Below are 22,678 nucleotides of genomic sequence, written 5' to 3' on the forward strand. Positions count from 1 at the left end.
ACCACCACCACCACCATCCATACACAATACACACACACACACACACACACACACACACACACACACACACACACACACACACACACACACACACACACACACACACACACACCAGGTAACATTACTCTCTTTAACAATGTATTTGGTGTTCCTAGATTCACTCAACGTTTCACCTGCGTATTGGCTGTGGGGAGTGACAGGTGGGAGCCAATTTAGGACGTCAGGGGCAGCAAAGATCAAGGGCTTTTCTTGCCAAACTAGAGCAATACTGTGTTTCTCTTCTCACCTTCACGAAATTTATTGCCGCCTGTTATGGACGCTTTGACAGATTTATTCTTAATTATCTCTGTTTTATTTACCTTTATTAATTGGCTGGACTTCTTACCAAACGAGCGATAGTGTTTCTCTCTCTCTCTCTCTCTCTCACCTTCACGAACAGTTCATTGCCTCTTGTTATAGACGCTTTCAATAAATTTACTGTTTTTATTTATTTTTTTTTTATATATCTCTGTGTGGCTGTTTATGTCTGCTGGATGGGGTCAGGATTCCTGGAGCTTGAATGGTGAGTGAATGAATATGTGGCCCATTCAAGTGGCCGGTTAGCTTGTCTTTGTATTAGTTTTTTTTTTTTTTTCCTGGCCTTTGACTCTCACTATCCTTATGTGGGAAACGAGGTCTGGATGGTGATGATGATGGTGGTGATGATGGTGGTGATGATGATGATGATGGCGATGATGATGATGATGATGATGAAGTTAATTCTGTTACTTTTTATCTTTGGCCAGATGAGAGCAATACTTTTTTTTTTTTTTTTTTTTTTTTTATGGGAAACGTTACTCAGATGAAACGTTGACGAAAACGTTGGATTCATTTCTTGGGAGGTGTATTTTAAGAATTAAATGACTGCTGAGACGTGGCATTGATGTGGATGTAGTAATGGATAAGAATGGATGATATAAAGTGTTGTGTAAGGTGGTAAGGCCGTATGGTATCGGGTGTGTGATAAGGTATCTGTGTAGTGCCTGCTATAGCTCTTTCACCTTAACTTGGCCCAGATTTTCGTTCTTTTGTAGCTTATTTCCCTAGCTAAGTGGCAGAAAACGTACTATGACTCTACATCCTTTCCATAGCACTTCTTCGCGAGTAGCATGATATTCTTGTGTTCATATATTGCTACATCCCAGTACGTAAAATAGAGAGATGGAAATTTTTAGACACAGTGATGTAACCTGCACCTCCCTCTTGAGTTAAGGATGTTAGCAACTTCAAGATAAAGGTGAATTATACTGACTGCTTATCTCTCATTATCGGTACTGTATTACCGTAGTAGTTATAGGTAAATTTATTAGTGGGTGCATGTTTCTTAATTTGTTTATATTATTATTATTATTGCTTCCAGGCACCCGGACTTGTCGAGGATGGAGAGCGTGCTGGATGAGAGAGAGAGGACGGGAGTGCCAGACGCCATCTTGTTGGAGGATTATCTCAGTGAAGATGCATTTATAGAGAACCTGAAGAAGAGATACAACCAGAATATTATCTACGTGAGTTGTAGTTCCTTCCTTCGGTTTCTGTCTTTCTTCCTTCCTTTCTTTCATTCTTTTTCTGCCTTCCTCTCTTCTTTCCTTCCTTCCTGCCTTTCTTCTTTTCGTTCATTTTCTTCTTTCCTTCCTACCCTCTTTTCTTCCCTCCTCTCTTCTTTCCTTCCTTCGTTTCTGCTTTCCATCCTTCCTTACTTCCTTTTTGTCTTCCTATCTTTTTTCCTTCTTTCTTTTTCTTCCTTTCTTCCTTCCTTCCTTCCCTCCATGCCTCCTACTCACATTTTATCATTCTCTTTCCATATCCGCCTTCTCATCTGTCCATATATGTAAAGTGGACAGGGTGGGTTACAAGCAGTGTGGGTGAGTAATAAACCAGGAAGGAAGACCACAAACACCTGTACTACCACCTGTAACATTGTACAGCACCTGTAACACCAGCTACACCTGTACACATCCCCCACCCCCCCACTTCACTTATGTAACTAGGTTTTTTGGTGACAGGAGTTTGGGATGTGTGATATGGTCTGGAAAATGGACATGGAGTGGAGAAGTAAAGAATTGATATTATTTTACTACTACTACTACAACTACTACTGCTACTACTCTTGACCTTGACCCCCATATGACCCACTTTGACCTTGATTGCCAGCTTATATAGTGCACGTGCCAAGTGGTCTGTTGCTGCCACGTGTTGTTCAATAAGCTTACAAAGTTCAAGGTTACCCCCCCCCACCCTCATCCCCTCCATCCCTTTCTTCCTCTCTTCCCTCGTCCTCCTTCTTCTCTCCTTCCTCTCTCCCCTTTCTTCCCTTTCCTTTCCTCTCCTCCCTTCCCCCTCCCTTCTCCTTTTCACCCCCCCCCCCTGGTGCTGTGTTTCCGGAGGGTGGTAATGGCACCGTTTACCCTATGACGTCACATCCGGTACACACACACACACACACACACAAACACACACACACACACACACACACACACACACACACACACACACACACACACACACACACACACCAGAAATCTCCCATATGCTAAACAAAATCGCACCTATCAAAAGCATACCTTGAAAGCTGTAGATATAATACACTTTTGCGGAGTATACCACGTGGAATAAAGATCTAGCATACTGGGAGACGAGTTAAAGAATATGAGATAGACACAGGCTCTGAGGATGAGCGAGATTGATAGAGATGAGGTTGAGATGAAGGGTGAGGATGCTGTGAGGATGAGGGGGTAAGGGAGGGATGAGGATTGGGTTAGGCAAAAGTGACTGGTGAGGACGAGAGTGATAGATAAGGGTGAGTGGGTGGGTGGGTGGTGAAGGTGGTGGTAAAGGAAGGTAGGGAGGGGGTGAGTGGGCAAAGCAGTGTTCATTTGGCCCTTTGGTTGAGTACTGCCTTGAGTGGGTAAGTTGGGTCCTGTGTGTGTGTGTGTGTGTGTGTGTGTGTGTAAGGCGGGAGCGCACGTGCATGTATGTGTGTATCTGCGTGTATGCGTGTGCGCGGGCGTGTGTGTATGCACTCGTGTGTGCTCGTGTGCGCACAAAGTTTCCTAATAACCCAGTTCCAAACCTTCATCTTTCTTAACCCCACCTACACACAGTATGTAGTTCACGTGTTTCCTGTTGACCTATAGAATGAACTGTGATCTTAGTGTCTTTTTTTCTCTGCGCTGACGACATTTCAGATTTATTCTTCAGCCAAGAGGCGGTGGTCAGGTTTTAAAGTAATGTCTGCTGTGGGAGAAGATGCTGGTTTGATCACAGGCTGGGCAAGGGAGCAGTTTAATTATCTGAATTTTGATAAGACGATTTTTACTTGCCTTCCACTAGATCCATCATGTCGTAAAAGCATCACCGCTAATTTAATTTCACCCGTCCTGAATGGGGCACTCCTAGCATGTATTCAGTATGGTCAGTAGGTTTTAGCGCCAATGTGGTGAGTGTAAGACATAAGAGGATTGCTGGAACATGGAGAACGGTGTGTTAAATCCTCCCTGAGTCGTAAAAAAACAAATCTTATGGACGTGTACTGAAGAGATTATACCAGACTTCATTATCCCTTTCAAGACGATGAAATTCTCGGTCTTGCTACCTCCAGACCGTCTTATCTATGTTGAGGTGAGGCGAGGCGTAGTGTAAGAAGGGTGACGTAGGAAGGCATGGGGGGGGAGCCTTGTGACGTCACTGTATGTAAGGAGGGACTCTGTTATGAGGGTTAGGATGCCAGAAAATTGGTTAGTATGGCCTGTTGCACAAATATACACATACAAAGACGTTCTTTCTTTCTCTCTCTCTCTCTCTCTCTCTCTCTCTCTCTCTCTCTCTCTCTCTCAAACCACTGTGAAACAGCCGGGATTCGAACTCAGGACCTTAGAAACAGCGGTCCATTTGCTTTTGAGGGCACGTGATTTTTGTACTGAGAAAAAATCCAAAAATTGTGTTAGATGTTTAGAATGTTAGCTAATAATTTTACTGAGAAAGACTTAATTTGTGTTAGATGTTAGCCAATATTCTTACTGAGAAACTCTTGATTTATGTTTGAATGTTAGAGACAGGTTGTAATTTGTACATTATTAGTCGGGATGCTTAGAATGTTAGCTAATAATGTAACAACGGGAAATTAGGTGTGAGTTGTACAATGTTAGCACTACGTCATGGCATTACGTCAGGTAGAGCCGGATTTCCACGCTAAACATAGCATTATTACGCGGGAGGCCTTGACAATCCTTTCCCTAAATACGCCGCAATAACACCGCTAATTACTGGCACCATCGGAGTAGCAGAGTCCATAACACCGCTTAAAAGTAGCCTCTATCAGGTATATGTTGACTTTTTTTACGTACCGGGTATTTATATTTATTCCTTGGTCCAGGGTGGTGAAAATTTCAAATAAGAGTTAAATGAAATAGAATTGGTCTTGGGTGGGAGCGTTACGTACCCAGTGACTTAGATGATACTGGTAATGGGAGTGGCGTGTGGAGTTGGGTAGTTTTTCGTGCATCTCATCCCCTTCCTTGGCAGTTGCCCTTAATTAGTAAATGACCGACGTGCACTCTCTCCCTCTCCTTTTTAAAATTGAAGGAGCCGTATGTTATGTGAAATCCTTGGGCACAGTACATGCACCAGACACATAAAAATGCTTAAGTTATAGGAGGTTACATGTGTGGCAGTGTGAGATGTGAATTTAAGTGTGACAGTTTGGTGTATGACTGTGTGACCGTGAGAGGAGTGTATATGTTTGATATGCGCGTATGTGTGAGGTGTGTATGAATGTGTGTGTCATTGTGAAGTTGAATACATGTTTGGGGAGTTAATACCTAATACTACATTGATTTCCAACGCCCAGTAGAATGACTGAAAGAGTACTTTGTGTTGGTAAAGTTGCTTCACTCTCCCAGCTTACCTAACTCCCCCTCTCTCCCTCCCCCTGCAGACGTACATCGGGCAGGTTCTGGTGTCTGTCAACCCCTACAAGGACCTGGGCATCTACACGGAGCACTACCTCGAGAAATACCGCAATGTCAACTTCTACGAGGTGCCCCCACACGTGTAAGTAAAGGAGGCACGCAATAAGTACAGAGAATACGGCTTTATTTACCGGTACTCTGCTTCTTTATTTACTTTACTTTACTCGAGAAATACCTCAGTGTCAGCTTCTGCGAGGTGGCCCCCACATTTGTAAGTGAAGGGAAGGTGACACAATAAGTACTGCGAAATAAGACTGCCACTTACTTCCCTCCATAAGTACCCCACCGTCTGCATCCACGAGGTGCCCCTACACGTTAAGGTACAGTGAGGTGATGTAATGAGGACTGAGAAGAATTTACCTACTTTTTTTTTTTTTTTTTTTTTTTTTACCCCATATCTTCTTCCTTGAAATTAACCAACCACGGCCCAGGGGTGCTCACAGAACGCTCTCGGGAGGTTATGTTAATGACGTATCTTTGCTGAGTGAAAATTTGGACTTGGAAGTTTAAAGGTATAGGTGTTCAGTGGAAGAATTTATACCTACGTACTGATGTTGAGGGGGTATCTTCGCATGGTGTGTGTGTGTGTGTGTGTTAGGATGTATTGCCTATTGCCCTTCCCCTCATTCCTCTCCTCTCACGACCTCTTCCTTCCCCCTTCTACTTCCCTTCCTCTTCCAGCGTTCCCATTTATCCTCTCTCTCCTCTCCCCTCATCTCATCTTTTTGTTACCTCTCCCTCCCTGCCTGGTTTTCCTCTTCCCCTTATTTCCTCCTCCTCCACCCTCTTTCTCTTATTCGCTTGTCGTCTCCCCTTTCCCCTCCAGTTACTCCCCCTCTCTCCCATGATTTAGTTGTTTCCCTCTACCCATGTTTACCCTCTCTTTCCCTCCTATCCCCTCCCCTCCCCATTTCCTCATCTCCTCTCTCTTCCCCTCCCTTCTTCTTCCCTTCGCTTCACTTCCCTACCCCTTCCCTTTGCTTCATCTCCCTTTGCCTTCCCTCACCCTCTTCCCTCCCTCACCCTCTTCCCTCCCTCACCCTCTTCCCTCCCTCACCTCCCCTTCCCTCCTCTTTCTACACCTTTCTTCTTCCCAACTACCTTTCCCCCTCCTCCCCTCTCTTCCACCGCTTTCATTCTTCTTCCTCTCTCTCCCCCTTTTCACCTCCCCCCCCCTTGTAACTTAAACACCCACACCTGGTTCTCAGTAAAAACTGTGTACAGGTGTGTCCACAGCTGTTGCTCTCTCTCTCTCCTCCCTCGGTGGATGGATAATGTGTACCCGATATACGACAAGGGTTAAAGAGTGGAAGAGGCTGTCAGTAGGGAACATGTGAATAGAAAGCGATAGCAAGAAGAAAAATACCCATAAGAGGAAAAGAACAAAGAAATGGAAAGGAAGGGAGACAATTATGAAAGGTGGGTGGCGGAGATGGAATGGAGGGAGTTGCGGAGTACCTGTGTGTGTGTGTGTGTGTGTGTGTGTGTGTGTGTGTGTGTGTGTGTGTGTGTGTGTGTGTGTTTCAGTCTAAAAGCGGACTTGTTAGGGTGGTGTCCTGTTGTGTGTTGTTGTTATTGTTACTGATGGCCATGTGGTGTGGTGTGGTGCTGTGCGGAGAGAGAGAGAGAGAGAGAGAACACTGAATGATAAATGTTCTGTTGCTGACACTGACTGATGATGTTGCAAAGTGAACAACATTAAGGGTAACATTTATAGCGTGTTGAGAGAGAGAGAGAGAGAGAGAGAGAGAGAGGGAGGGAGAGAGAGAGAATCAGTGTGCAGGAAGAGGGGACGGGGTAAATGGTTGAGAGAGTACCATGTAAACGCTGGTATCATCATCATCATCACTACCCCGTTTTTAGCTACCTGAAGATGATGTCAGGTGTACTATATAATCAAAGAAAGAAAATTGCGAGAAAAAAAAAATCGAGTCTGGTTGAGAGAGAGAGAGAGATAATATCTATGTGAAGGAGGACTTGAAATTAAGAAAAAGCCTGAAGCCAAGGATGGTGTGGCAATTTCTCTCTCCCTCTCTCTCTCTCTCTCTCTCACACACACACACACACACACACACACACACACACACACACACACACACACACACACACACACACACACACACACACACACACACACACACACACACACACACACACACACACACACACACACACACACACACACACACACACACACACACACACACACACACACACACACACACACACACACACACACACACACTCCACGAGAGAGAGAGAGAGAGAGAGAGTTATACAAGACCTAATTACTCCAAGTCTTTCCCATCAATTTTGGCCACAAGAAAACACAATGAAACCCCCCAAAACGTCTATAATGATCCCCTTGTTTCTTGAACCCTAATTTCGAAACCATTAAATGTTACAAGGCTGGTGGCGGCTTGCCTTACGTCTGCTGTCTTGGGGGATGGGGTGGGGCTGGGAAGTTAAAATGGGGTGTGGGGTTGAGTTAGGAGATTAGGAAGAGGGGTGGGTGAAGATTTGATATTTGAAAGAGGTGTGAGTGGGATTTAGATGTTAGAATGAGGTGTGAGTGAGGTTAGGATGATGGAACGAGGTGCAAGTTTGGTTAAGATGTTAGGATAAGATGTGAGGTTGAGTTAGGACGTTAGAAAGAGTTGTTTGGTTGAGGTTAGGAGGTTAAAGAGGGATGTGGGGTGAGGTTAGGATGATGGAATGAGGTGCGGATTGAGTTTAGATGAGTTAGGACGTTAGAAAGAGTTGTTTGGTTGAGGTTAGGAGGTTAAAGAGGGATGTGGGGTGAGGATAGGATGATGGAATGAGGTGCGGATTGAGTTTAGATGAGTTAGGACGTTAGAAAGAGTTGTTTGGGTGAGGTTAGGAGGTTTAAGAGGGATGTGGGGTGAGGTTAGGAGGTTAGAATGAGGTGTGGGTGAGGTTAGGAGGTTAGAATGAGGTGTGGGTGAGGTTAGGAGGTTAGAATGAGATATGGGTGGGGTTAGGGTGTTGAGAGCGTGATGTGTTAGGATGGGGGATAGGGTGAAAGGATGGGATAGGAGAGAGAGAGAGGGAGAGAGTGTGGTGTGTGTGTGTGTGTGTGTGTGTGTGCTTGCTTGCGTGCGTGCGTGCGTGTATGCGTGCGCTCGCGTATATGCATGCGCACGTGTGCCTGGATAAGTGGGTGAAAGTGAGAGTGGTGAAAATAATACCAACCACTCCCAACACCTCGCAACAATTAACGAATGTGACGTGTTAAGCCTGTGGCATTCAAATCTTTTCACACTATTGGCCCAGTGCGATATTCTTCACATATGCCTTATTTTTATGTATGTTTATATCTTCTGTATCTCGTTCTTTTATTTTCATGTATTTCTGTAACTTATGTATTTCCATTCTTGTAGGTTTGATTTTTTTGTTGCCTTTGTGTAGTTTTAAATTATTCTTATCCTACCTCTTTCTTTTAGATGTTTCTTTGCCTCATTCTGTTAAGTACAATTCTATAGTTTCTTTTATATCTATGAATGTACCTTTTCTCATGTTTAATACTGTGCCCCATTCTTTACTTTTTTTTTTTTTTTTGTGGTGCCCCCTTTAAATAAACAGATTGCACTTACATAATTATTTTTGTTATACCTTTGTTGTTTTATTGTTCATTAACACGTTCTTAATGCCGTTCTTCCCTATGCTTTTTTTTTTCTTTGTTATTTTTCTGTTCTAATTTATTGTGTTTTCCCGCCAGGTTCGCCATCACGGAGAACGCTTACAAATCCATGACAGCTGAGGTAACAGACCACTGCATCTTGATCTCAGGTTAGTGATACAGTACCTAACCTTACCTTACCTTTCCTTACCTTACCTTTCCTTTCCTTTCCTTACCTTTCCTTTCCTTTCCTTACCTTACCTTACCTAATCTAACCTAACTTGACCTGAGCCGATCTAACCTAACCTAACCTAACCAGACCTAACCTAATCAGTCAAACCAAACTAAGCCAGACCAAATAAACCAAACAAAACCTAACCCTACTTAACCAAACCTCATCCTTTACCATTCGTGGGTTACTTTAATTTTCGCTCTCTAGATTATTTTGGTCGGCTCAGGAGACGATTTTGGAGCTGGAGAGGATAGAGAAAGCCTTACACAACTACATATCATACATACATACATACGCACATATGTACATATATACATACATACACACCCAGGCACGCAAAACAAACCATGGTCGCAAGAAAGTGTACACAATAGAGGTCAAGTTCATGGCTCCCTTCCTCAACCTCGCTGTGTGTGTGTGTGTGTGTGTGTGTGTGTGTGTGTGTGTGTGTGTGTGTGTGTGTGTTTTAGACTATATTCAGTAGCCTTCACCTCTACTTCACCCATTCCCCCCCACACTATTACATATACCTCTTCTAACCCTCTCTCTCTCTCTCTCTCTCTCTCTCTCTCTCTCTTCTCCCCCTTGCCCTTCTCCCCCTCCCTCTTCTCCCCCCTTCTCCCCCCTTGCCCTTCTCCCCCTCCCTCCTTTTCCCATCTGCCCCTCCCTCTTCTCATACCCTCTTGTCGTCCTCCCCTTTTCCTTTCGCCCCCCTCTCTTCTCTCACCTTTTATCGCTTTTCCTCCTTCCCTCCACCTCTTTACTGCCCATCTTCCATTGCAATTGCCGAATCCAACACTTAGGAGAGGAGGGGGGAAGTTGCGATTTATAGTGGAAGTACCTCCCTTTCCTTGGGGGAAGCAGCCTAGGTATATACAGTTAATAGATAGATAGACCATAATTTCGAATTTGATTCATTACCATAGTCCTCAATTTATTACCAGATCTTTTTACTGAAATTTATTTATATCATTAATGTAAGATATTTATTGCGTATAAGTTGGTAAAAAACTTTGTTGTGTTATTGCTAGTAATCATTAGTCTGCCGAAAATAGGAAGGACGTACCCCCCCACGCCCCACCATCCGTGCTTGCCTCTCTCTCTCTCTCTCTCTCTCTCTCTCTCTCTCTCTCTCTCTCTCTCTCTCTACCAGTTGAGAGGTCCACTTTCTATTCCAGTGGTTGATCTCTGACCCCTGACCTAGTGTGCTTCATGACTTGGCGGCGGGAAGGGGGCGAGAGAAAGGAAACGACGAGGGCATGAGAAAGAAGGGGAGATGGAGAAAAAGGAGGAGAGGGCAAAAAGATGGGGAAATATACGTACTTCGTTTCGTTTCGTTTTCGTTTCGTTTCGTTTTTAAAGGCTCCAACATGCTTGCATGTGTCGGCCTTGGTCACCTAATGGCGGCTCTCCACGCTGCACGATCCATTGCAGCCTCCCTGTTCAGTCCCTTAACCCTAAGGTCACACTTAATGACCTCGTCCCATGTCTTTCTCGGTCTACCCCTCATAACCCCACCCCCAATATTAACACTTCTCACCTTCCTCACCCAATTATCATCCCCCATCCTGTACAGAAATATATGTACACACACACACACACACACACACACACACACACACACACACACACACTGATGGATCATTAAATAGGCAGATACATACTGAACACAATTACTGCAAACATTTGTTTGTCCTCCATCAGTAGCAGATACTGGCAGACAGAGCATGCCAAAACTGCTCATGTGGTGGCATGCCTCGTAGACAGTCTTCCACACAGTAGTTTTCCTGCGTGGCAAAAAAAAAGAAAAAAAAAAAAGTGGGCCTTATACCGTACATGTCTGTGAAAGAAATTTGCCTTTAAATATGCATTGCTTGTGTGAGGACATGTTATATCACTTCCCTTTTATAGTATGAAAAGGTATTCTGGAAAGTGGAAGTTTTTGGGAATTGGATTGGGGAATGTGCACTGTACAAAGTTTTGCATATTGTTGTAATGTGATTTTTATTTGCTGCAGGAGAGTCTGGTGCTGGGAAAACTGAAGCCAGCAAGCATGTGTTGAGGTTCTTAGCTGCCACCTCACTCCACCGACGTGAGGTGGACAGGGTGAGGGACAAACTCCTTCACAGCAACCCCCTCCTTGAGGCCTTTGGCAATGCAAAGACCAACAGAAATGATAACTCTTCCCGCTTCGGCAAGTACATGGACATCGAGTTCAATTTCAAGGTTAGTTGTACAGAGTTATAGACCTTATAATCTTTCTCAGTGGCGTAAATTTAACTCCTTCAGTCTGATTACTGTGTCATTTATATCTTAAAGAGAGCCCTACAATAGAGAGGGTTATTAAAGGCCATAACTGATGATTGCAGAACCAAAAATCTTTCCTTAACAGTAATAATTTGCTGGTGACAGCAAGAGGAACAAATTGGATTGGAGGAGTTAGAATTACAGTATGGAGATTAAGAACAGGAGAGAATAGCATGAAGAGGATTGTGTTGGGAGTGTTGGATATATCAGTAATGAAAGAAACAATATTGGGAAGTGATAGCATTGATGATTATAGTGAATGCACTTAGTATGGTTGTATTTGACTGGTATTGATCCACTGATCGCTGGAATACACAAACTTTTTTGCAGTGGCAAGGCAATGTTCTTTTGAAGATGTTCCTACATACTTTATGGTATTTAAAATATATTATCAGTATGTGAGTTGCAGGTTTTGTGTGATGAGTAACAAATTTTCTCAACCAGGGTGAACCAGTTGGAGGCCACATTCTAAACTACTTGCTGGAGAAGTCCCGTGTGGTGCACCAGGAGATCGGTGAGAGAAATTTCCATGTCTTTTACCAGCTGCTGTCAGGCGGCCCTGATGACTTCCTGACCAAGCTGCACCTTCAACGAGATCCTGACACCTACTTTTATCTCAAGCAGGTAAGCCCAGTTGTTTATTAAACTGTCTTCTTCACTCTTTGCAAGGCATGTGTTTGCCTATAGTTAGGGTTCAACTGCGCATGTTAGATACTTATTCTTTCAACTATCAAATTTAAAAAGAGTTCCAAACCCTTGTCATTTGCAGCTTGGTATAGACTTTGGTCATTTGTTTTTATCTATAGTCATTTCTTTAACCTCAGCTTCCATACCATTTTTTACCTCATTTACCATATCCATCAACCTTCTTGACCTACCAAGCTTCCTTGCTCCTTAAAACTTGCTTGTGTTTACACTTTTCATGACCCACTATACCAACTCTTTCATCATGACATTCTACAGTCTTATACCATTTTATCATCAGATTTCCTGACTGCATCTACATCTTGCACAGATTGCTGTTATTCTATTCACCGTATGCATCCCACACATACGAGTATTCATTAGCAGCCGTATTTCCATTGTGTTCCCTCTTGACTTTTCATACCTATGCCATACCTTGTCTCGCACCCATTCATTTTAAGGTCAGCAACACAGCTTCTCTGCTTAGTCTTTAGACTTGTATAAGTCCTTGACATCATTTGTCGCCTTTCATTCTTGAGCCAGTATACTCTTCACATCTTGTATACATTTCTGTCACTGATGTGATTACTGGATGATGATGCTTAATAAAAAGTGATCCATTTAACGTACTGGTAGTAGTATGTAGTTTCTTTTGCTCAGTCCTCTGTATACCTCCTTGGAATCTGTCCTGCATAAATGGATTCATGAAGAATGTGATATGGAGGTGGATGTGGTGGGAAGTATGAAAGAACTTCTTTGTGGTGGTCCAGCCATATGGAGTGAATGGAGAGTGAGTGGCTAGAGAATACAGTATGTGAAAATTGGGTGATTGGAAGGAGAGAAGGTGGAGAGATAATATATATGAGGAAAGATATATCATGAGAATCATGAGAGGAATTTAAGCAGAATAAGAACAGATATTCATAGAGTTCCTTTTGTCAGGGTCACCCAGCACAGAATTTGGCATCAGAGCAAGGCTAGGCAGTCAGTGTCCTGAATACTGAAGTGTAGATGACCAGTCTTCTTCTTTTGGTGGCATTACATGAATGGAAAACCTTCAGTCACCTTTTGGGTGATGAACCTGGGGCTTTCAAATCACTGGGCCATCTCATGCCTTAGAGCAACACAAATTCGTGTAGTTATGGTAATATGGTTTCATCGGACAGGGTAAATGCTGCCATGTGGACTCCATCAGTGATTATGCAGACTTCAATGCTGTGAGCCAAGCACTAGAGACATTAAACTTCACTGAGGAGGAGCGCAAGGCAGTGTGGGGTGTGGTGGCAGCAGTCCTTCATCTAGGCAACGTTACCTTCAGAACCACGGATGATGGCCATGCAGCCATCAAGGACCTCACCCCTGTAGAACATTGCAGCGAGGTGTGTGCAGCAAAAGTACAATTGTTATAAATGTATGCCAGAATGCCTGGATGAGTGAGGTAGTGCCAGTGGAGTAAAAACAGGCATGGATGCCATATGATTTACTGCTACACTGTGATATTTTTTTTATTTTGCTAGAATTCTATTAATGGTTGTTGTCCAGGAGGAGGTTCAGCATAAGTTAACAGTTCTTCAGGTTTTGTAAAATAAGCTGTTACAAAAATGTTTTTGTATTCTCTTTCACCTCAGCCACCTTTATAATTATTTTCTTAAATAATTTTTCTTTTTTTTAATCACTGCCTGGCAGTGACTGATGATTATCATTAAGTTATATACTGTACTCGTTAGGTCCACTCTAAATGTCCATTCACCGTATGTAATCATTGACAGCTGCTTGGATGTCCAAGTTTACAGCTGGTGAAGGCACTGACCCACAGGACCATTGAGGCACGTGATGATGTTGTCACCTCACCTCTTACCCCAGACCAGGTACAGTAACAACAGTGGCTAAATTCGGTGTGAGAGTTGGTAGTTAAGAAACTTTATTTTTAATGGCCTCTTGTGGAAGACAGTAATTACTCACTTAACACTGCAGATGTGTTCCAAGAAACTGCTGACCAGCAAAAATTCTTCAAGTATAGGCTAGGTTCCAGATTGCAAGATATCCATCCATGACTATGTATGTACTGTACTGCACTATCTGTGCCTGGCCAAGGACAAAGAAATAATATTTAGTACCTGTACATCTGACATGGATCTGGAATGTACAGATCAACAACTAACAACTCGCCCAGCAGATTTGCTTTGGGCTAAGCAGTCATTAAAATGTCACTGTTGTCATGTGTTCAGCTCCCCTGCTGTGCAGGTTGTAAAATACTTTAGTAGTCTGTCTTTCATGTGCTTGACATGAAGTTGATCTGCCTGTTAGTCAGTTACTGAAAGAAGAGTGTAGTACATACAGTGGATTTGTATTAATTTGATGGAAGTGGGCCACTTCCTGAAAATGAATACAAAATTATGGTTGCATGAAATTTGATGTCTTAGTTATAAAGTAGGAATGAGTCTTTGGTCATTCAAAGCACCCTCTTAATCTGACTATACTTGAGATCAACTGAGTTGAAATAGGGTTATGGATGTTTGTTAGGATAGAACAAACATGCTGTTTTATGTTATATTAAGCATGTGTGTGTATGGCAGGTTCTGTGCGTTATAATCATATGGCAGGTTCTGTGCATTATTATCTGTGTAACATGTTCATCAGTTAATAGCTTAATTGTTGTTTTTGTTGCTGTTGTTGTTGTAGCTCCAGGCTCATCTGAAGGTGAACTTGGTAGACTGTAGCAGTCATGTAGCCAGGTTTTCACAAATGGGGGGACTAGGGTGGAGCCAAGTCTTTATCTGGGGATCTCATTGCTACATAATGTACACACATTAAATAAAACAAAATTTCAAATGAGGGGATCAGTAGGGAAGCCAAAGAGCAAAAGAGGTGTGGTGGGGGATGGGCTCCACCAGGTTCCAATAGGTCCCCTGTTGCTGCACCACAGGACTGCAGGATGAAAGTATACTCCTGCAGTCCTCCACCCTCCTTTTGAGAGACAGGGAAGGAGTTGAAGGACACTTGCATTAAACCAGTGTACTGTTTGCCAGGCTGGATCTGCCCGAGATGCACTGGCCAAGTCCATATATGAACGTGTGTTTGACTGGCTGGTGAAGCGCCTCAACCACTCCCTGGAGACGCCAGAGGCCGGCCGCAAGACACTCCTGGGTATCCTGGACATTTATGGATTTGAGATTTTTGACAAGAATGGGTAAGGTAACTTAACAGATTTCTTATTCATGAGGGAGAAGAGAGAAAGGGAGAGAGAGAGAATTGCATGGAACTCCTTAGGTCCCAGCTTTAACCCTTCAGTCTGATGATGTACTTTTTTTTTCTTAACCACCAAATAGTTTATGCAACTCAGAAAACTTTTTTGATTGATGGAGTTAGATAGTCTTCATTCACTAGGGTGCTTTATGGGAAAAAAAAGAAAGAAAAGAAAAAAAAAAAAGACATCATCTGAGTGAAGAGGTAAAAAAATTATTCTGGGAAAAGACACTAGGAGGTTACACTGAGAAGCACCACTTGAGAAGATATATTTGAAGTGGATCAGACTTCAGTGGAAGATATATTGGAGTAAGCATTGTGTTTATGGAGTGATGTTGACACTGGTATGAGTACAATACAGTATCATGACATTGTTGAGCTTCATCTTCCCCATTGCTTATTGTTTGTCAGCAGATAACATTTTAGTGTGTCACAGTCCCTAAACTGATTTCAGTCCAAAAATGGAAATGAAGCGAACACAAGAGATACTGAGGATTATGGAAGGATTAAAGTAAGATATAATCCTTAACTGTTGCTACTGTAATAAATCATCATAGCATTTCATAGAGCTTGCATTATTCTTTGTGATTACTGGTATATCATGTCTTTGGTCAGCACTTAGCCCACTCAGGAAATCAGTACCATCTCTCAACCAACCCTTAGGGGGCAGGGTGGCTCAGTGGTAGAGCGTCGGACTCAGGACATGAGGGTCGTGAGTTCGAACCACGCCTAGTAGCTGCCGTGCTGGGAGGGGTTGTGTCCTCCTGCCACCTGGCTGGGCTATATGATCTAATAAGGTCTAGCTCAGGGGAACATTTCCCCTTTTCAGCCAACACTTTGACAACATAACAGTGATTAGCTTTGTGTTTCAGCTGAGCAGTTAGGGTTATGATGATGATTGATGATGGTTGTGATGATGATGATAACAACAGCTCTATATAAATATATGTGAACTTGCATGCAGGTTTGAGCAGTTCTGCATTAACTACTGCAATGAGAAGCTACAACAGGTCTTCATTGAGCTGACCTTGAAGAGTGAGCAGGAGGAGTATCGGCGGGAGGGAATTGAATGGACTCCAGTTCAGTATTTTGACAATAAGATCATCTGTGACCTTGTTGAGGAGAAGCACAAGGGTGAGTGTAAATCTTCAATTGTGTATAGGGTAATCAGTAAATAGCACTACACTAGAAACTCACATAATGGTATTTTATCATATGCAAAAATGGCTCAGTTGGCTGGTGTGGGCATGGAAGTAGCAATGGGAGTAGGGGATAAATAAATAATCCAGGGGAGTAGGAAATATATAAATAAATAATACAGGGGGAATTGGAAATATATAAACAGTGCAGGGTAGACATTGGTTGTGTTGACTGAGTTTCCCAGCAACACTCGAGAAATTTCACAGCAAAATAGAAGAGGAGTGCTATATATGAACCACCCTTTGTTTATATGATGAAATACAAATGCTACATCCACTCACCACTGAATGTCTAGGGCATATATAGACCAAATCCAGCCACTTTGAAGCACAGTCAACACCCTTTTTTCGGTAGGTTCACACTTTTCCAAGTCACTTTTTTAATTTCTTATGCAAGATTTGTGTTATCTTTTTCTTTGTGCCTATCCTGTAGTAGATCTTCCACCTATCTATATATGTATCTCTCTGTATACCAACCTGTCTATCTGTCTATCTAATTTCCACATACCGGACTCTTCTTTTTTTCATTAAATTTGCTGATGAAATACTGTAGCATGTTTTGACTAGCTTTCTGTCTCAAGGACTGGTGGGTATGATATATTATGGTTTGTTTTTCTTGATCTCATCACTGGTTTTCCATTTTTTTTTGTTTTTCCCTTAGTTGCCCAGTTTTGCTTTTAGTTCTTTTATTTCTGTAACGTTATTTGTCCGTTTCCATCCTGACTTTGTTAGTGGCTCTTTTTTTCATCCTGTCATCCTCTAATTCTAAGTTTAAGTAAGACATGTTTTTCCTCATTTTCTAATTACTATACAGTTTTTAATATGTACAGAGTTGAGTAAAGTGTTGAGTGATAGGTAGATATACCCTTTCATCAAGTGTGTGTGTGTGTGTGTGTGTGTGTGTGTGTGTGTGTGTGTGTGTGTGTGTGTGTGTGTGTGTGTGTGCGCGCGTGCATGTGCATGCATGCATGTGTGCGTGCATTCATGCTTGCTTGACAGATTTTTTTGGATGAATGATTGTTTTTGTTGTCTGTTGTTCTAACCCTGGTTTCTCTGGCTGAGGAGACCCATCAGTTCAGACCCTCTGAGTGACTGTATTAAAGTACAGTGTTCCTGTAGGTATTATTTCACTGCTGGACGAAGAGTGTCTGCGTCCTGGCCAGGCCACCGACCTCACCTTCCTGGCCAAGATGAATGAGCACCTCGCCAGCCACAATCACTACTTCAGCTATGAGACCGCCTCCAACAACAAGGTCGGCTCCTCAGCTGCACATTTTTATGCACCATAATTTTTTTACTCTAGCAGTTTTACAGTCTGGCATTGTTATGCACTCACAATTTTACACCCATATTTACACTTATTTTTTCATGCATATTTACACACACATTTACATGAAGACACTAATAAATCCATATCAGTTCAAAGAAATATCTATCTATCTACCTATTGCCAGACGCCATAATCCCGTAAGGGATGGCCATTTGACTTTGAGTTATTTGTTTTATGGGGAGGGGCACTAACCCTCCACCAACCCACTTGCTGACACGTAGGGAGCACGTATGAGTTGGTTATATGGTTACCACCCAGCGTTGTAAATGGTTTCTTGGCTTACAGGAAACCATTTGGCTTGTCACTCAATGTAAAGCCACCTGTAAAGGAAAGAAAAGCAATAAGTGTCAAGAGAGATGGGAAATATGCTGACTTTAAATCTGATTTGCCAGTTCCTTCAGTTTACAGTACAGTACTAGTTATATGAAAAACTGGAATAAATATGCCATATAACATTGAATTAGCCTTCCAATCCATGTGTGCTTAGGACAGAAAGCCCCCTTTTTAGGAACCTATATGTCATATCATTAAGGAAAAATTCCTGCACAGCACAAGGGATGCCAATATTCTTTTGTTCCCCCCCCCCTCCCCCAGGTAAAAAAGACGCTGATGAAGGATGAGTTCAGACTGCGCCACTATGCTGGTGATGTGGCCTACAGAGTTGATGGATTCATGGACAAGAACAATGACTTGCTGTTCCGTGATTTGAAAGAGACCATGACGCAGTCCAGTAACTTAATTGTCATGGCAGTCTTTCCGAAGGTAATGCATTATCATTTCTGTTCATTTTCTTATTGCCCTTTTTTTTTTTCACTCATTATTTTTTTATGAAAAGGATTCTGTTATAATGAACTTGGGGTCAGCACTTGCTGGATTTTTTTTTTTTTTTTTTTTTTTTTTTTTTTTTTTTGAGAATGTAGGTCACACATTATTGTGGGATAATGTGCTGGATGGCAGGGGTGAGTGTAGAGGAAGAAGGTTGTAGTTGTTCTTTTGTACAGAAGTAAAGGCTGCCAGAGTGAGTGCAAGCATAATCATAAGTTTCCCATTTATTACATCACAACTGTATGTGTTGATTGGTAGTGTATATTAGGGGAAACTGTCATATCAGATCTGTAGGTAGAAAATGAGCTTTAATCAGTAATTTTTCTGTATTTTAAAGTTCAGTTTATGGCAAAAAGGTAATGATAACTTGCTGTATGTGTTTCAGGAGGAGCTGACAAGGAAGAAGAGGCCAGACACAGCTGCTACTCAGTTCAAGAACAGCTTGGGAGGCCTTATGACCATCCTCATGAGCAAGGAACCCTCCTACATCCGTTGCATCAAGCCCAATGATGAGAAACGATCCTGTAAGTACTGTACCCACTAGACATTTTACCAGGTTAACTGTAGTGTTGCAGTATCAAATATCTATAACCCACATACTGATGAATAAAATAATCTGAAGTTACCTGATACAGATTACAAGAGCTGCCCTGCCATAACGTTAATGGTGATGGTATTAATACACTCAGGCTCCTGTGCTTACCCTCAGCTAAATGAAATAGTTTGGCATTAGTGGAAAAAGAATACTAGAGTTGTTCCAGTCATGATACAGGTGAGTTAGAACCTGAGATTAATATTGATCAAATGTTATAGGTATGTTGAGAATTATCAAATATATGGTACTGTACGTTCACTCAGTACTTTTTTTTATTCAGGATTTGTGTTTCAGTGCTTTTCTAAATTCATATGATTAGAGTTGGCGCCTCCTATGAATGATATGAACGATATAAACGATATGAGAGTTTAATGCTGTCTCTTACTCCACAGACAACTTTGATGTGGAACGTGTAGGCCACCAGGTGAAGTACTTGGGTTTGATGGAGAATCTACGAGTGCGTCGTGCTGGCTTTGCATACCGGCGCTTATATGAGATCTTCCTGGAGCGCTACAAGAGCCTGTGTCCTGCCACCTGGCCTAGCTACAGAGGGCCAGCCAAAGATGGTGTTAGGGCCATAGTGGACCATCTCAAGTACCATCCAGATGACTATCGTATGGGAGCGTAAGTCTGTTATAGTACTGTGGTATATCAGTACAAGGGGTAGTCAGTTTTGTTGCATGTCTTCATCAGCAATCAATGTGAGAAGAAATGCAAGGTATTTAGGGCATTTATGATTGTGGAAGAATCACATGACAAAATGAAGCGAAGGATTATGGACGGCTTTACATATGTATGGTATGGACAGAAACTCCTTTGTGCTCAGAGTTTTGTGATTATTGTGAAGTACGGTATATGTAAGAGTGACTGACGTGTGATTTCCCCATGACTGTTCATTATATATATACATGGATGGGCTTTTGAGGTGGGTTAGTTAAAATTCAAGTTACGAAAACAAGTATTGGGGTGGTGATGAGTGGTGAAGGGTGGAGTACTGTAGGTATGAAAAGAAGCAATGGGGTGGTGATAAATGGTGAAGGGTGGAGTATCTCACATCTGATGTATACAGATGGTGCTATTGGTTGTACTCTTCAGACAAAATGGGAAAGATACTTTAACAAATTGGACATGTAAATTGTGACATGCATATGGTGTTCATCATCATCATCATCTGGACCCCCTTTCCCACTCTAGGGCAGGGTGAGGAATAGCAACGTCTAGACAGCCTAAGTTTGCCCAATCCAATGGGCCACGCTTCTATTCACTCATCATTCAAGCCCCCGGAATCCAGGCTGTATCTGATATGCCAAAAAACATTCACCACATTCTGTAGCTTCACATAAACGTATCCAATGGAGTTAGTCCAGGCACTGTCACATTAAAAGGGGTGCCAAATCCTTGGTCATGCACTTCTTCTCACAACGTTCATCCAGCCAGGTCGATCTCTTGTCACTCTCCTAGCCTCACTGACCTCCATACCTCTTTTCCTCACACTCTCATCCACCACATCTCTCCACCTTCTCCTTGGCCTACCTCACCTCCTCCCTCCTTCAGATTCACTTAGATATACCTTTTTCACCACTCTCTTGTTATCCATTCTCTCCACATGACCATACCATCTCAGTATACTCTCTTCGGTTCTGGTGTCCACAGACTTCCTCACTCCGCATCTTTCACGAATCACATTATTTCATATCCTTTCAACTCTCTGTACTCCACATACATTCCTCAGCAGTCCCATCTCCACTGCTCTCACTCTTGACTTTTCATTTTCATGCCATGCCATAGTCTCACATCCATATGTTAACACTCCTTCATATAAGCCTCGTGCAACTACAACACTCAAGCCTGTTTCTTATCAAGGCCTTCATAGCACCAGCTACTCTCCTTCCTTGTGTCACTCCACTTTCCACTTCCTTTGCACATTTTCCTCTCTCTTCTGTCATTGTACCCAGGTATTTGAACTCTCTCACCAATTCCAGTCTCTCTCCATTCACTGTAATATGACACTGGGAGTCACCTTCACCTTCGATAACCATCACTTTACTCTTTTCTGCATTTACCCTTAAGGCATGATGCTCACAGACATCAGCAAAACTCTGCACTAGACTACCACATTCTTGTCCGGTATTTGCAAGTAGTACTGCATCATCAGCATACAACAAGTTTGAGATATTCCATCCATCACCATTCATTACCAGCGCCATCCCTCTCTCCATTACTCGTGTTTTTGCTTCTCTCATCACCCCATCCATATATATATTGAACAACCATGGGGACTTCACACAACCTTGTCACATGCCCACACTGATCATGAACCATTCACTTAGATGCCCATTTACCCATACACATGCCTCACTACCATCATAAAAACTCTTGACGGCACCTAGCATCTCACCATCTACACCACACATGCGCAAAACCTTTCATAATCCTTCTCTCTCCACTTTGTCATATGCTTTCCCAGATCCATGAATGCCATAAACACCTTATAGTCCTTCTCACAAGCCTTCTCCACTTGCTGTCTTACTGCAAATATTTGATCCACACATCCTCTGCCACTCCTAAAGCCACCCTGTTCATCACTCACTAGGACTTCTGATATCACTCGTACTTTTTCTATAATAATTCTTCCATATACCTTCCCTACCCCACTCAGTAAACTTAAGCCACAATAATTCTTGCATTCACTTCTCTCACTTTTATTTTTGTACAGGGTTACAATCACAGTCTTCTACTCTGCTGACACAGTTTCACTCATCCATGCCTTCTTACATATCTCTGCCACACTCTCCACTACACATAACTGCCTCTACATACGCATTATCAACCCCAGCTGCTTTCCCATTTTTCAGCCGCTTCACAGCGTTTTTCACCTGTTCAGGTGTCATGTTTTCTGGCACTGCATTCCTTCTCTGCACACTCCCAAAACCAAGCATGTTTACAGCAGTTCTGCTCTCTCTATTCCCATTCATCAGGCTTTCAAAATATTCTTTCCATCTGGTCCTTACTTCCTCCCCATGGGTTAATACTCTACCATTTACATCCTTCACACTTTCACATATTGTGTTACAGGTATTAATTTGGTACTTCTGATGTCTTTTTTTTTTTTTTATCAGGACGAAGCTGTTCATCCGACTGCCAAGGACACTCTTCCAGACCGAGGATGCCTTCCAGCGCCGCAAGGGAGAGTTGGCTACCCTAATCCAGGCCAAGTGGAAGGCGATCCTGTACCAGAAGCGATACCAAAAACTGCGAGTCGCCGCCATTGTCTTTGCCAAGCACTGGAGGAGGATTGCTGCACGCCGGGTCTATGCCCGCAGGAAATGGGCTGTTGGTGTTGTGCGAGCGTAAGCCACATTACAGTTGTTTTTCAATAGGATATTGGATTAACCTCTTAGAACGCGAATGTAAGCCACATTACAGTTGTTTTTCTATAGGATATTGGATTACCCTCTTAGAATAGTCTGTTGGAATCGGCCATTGAGTCATGCACGCATACGGCACATTGCAGTTTTCTTAGAATGGGTGAATTATTCTCACATTTAGAAAAGCTGATTGCTGAGAAGATGCTGTAGAACAATATTGGCTCTTTTTGGGCCAAAATTGAAAGA

General features: G+C 42.6%; 1 protein-coding gene across 2 annotated transcripts in view; it reads left to right on the forward strand.

Annotated features, from left to right (window-relative positions):
- Positions 1-1,394: 1,394 nt before the first annotated feature.
- The window catches only part of Myo61F (unconventional myosin 61F), a 30,811-nt gene continuing 9,527 nt past the window's right edge, over positions 1,395-22,678 (forward strand). The window contains exons 1-14 of one of the 2 annotated variants that reach the window (XM_080284210.1): positions 1,395-1,544; positions 4,973-5,088; positions 8,746-8,816; positions 10,896-11,104; positions 11,630-11,809; positions 13,036-13,248; positions 13,639-13,737; positions 14,899-15,059; positions 16,080-16,249; positions 17,434-17,567; positions 18,239-18,406; positions 18,855-18,993; positions 19,457-19,688; positions 22,184-22,414. In XM_080284210.1, the coding sequence (XP_080140336.1) occupies positions 1,419-1,544; positions 4,973-5,088; positions 8,746-8,816; positions 10,896-11,104; positions 11,630-11,809; positions 13,036-13,248; positions 13,639-13,737; positions 14,899-15,059; positions 16,080-16,249; positions 17,434-17,567; positions 18,239-18,406; positions 18,855-18,993; positions 19,457-19,688; positions 22,184-22,414 (2,249 nt within the window). In that variant the 5' untranslated portion in view covers positions 1,395-1,418. The remainder of the gene's footprint in view (positions 1,545-4,972; positions 5,089-8,745; positions 8,817-10,895; positions 11,105-11,629; positions 11,810-13,035; positions 13,249-13,638; positions 13,738-14,898; positions 15,060-16,079; positions 16,250-17,433; positions 17,568-18,238; positions 18,407-18,854; positions 18,994-19,456; positions 19,689-22,183; positions 22,415-22,678) is intronic. The other variant, XM_080284209.1, reaches the window with a different exon arrangement.

The sequence above is a fragment of the Coenobita brevimanus genome, chromosome 100 (genome assembly GCF_032717465.1).
Source record: "Coenobita brevimanus isolate Jiangsu-jjx chromosome 100, ASM3271746v2, whole genome shotgun sequence".
NCBI lineage: Eukaryota > Metazoa > Arthropoda > Malacostraca > Decapoda > Coenobitidae > Coenobita > Coenobita brevimanus.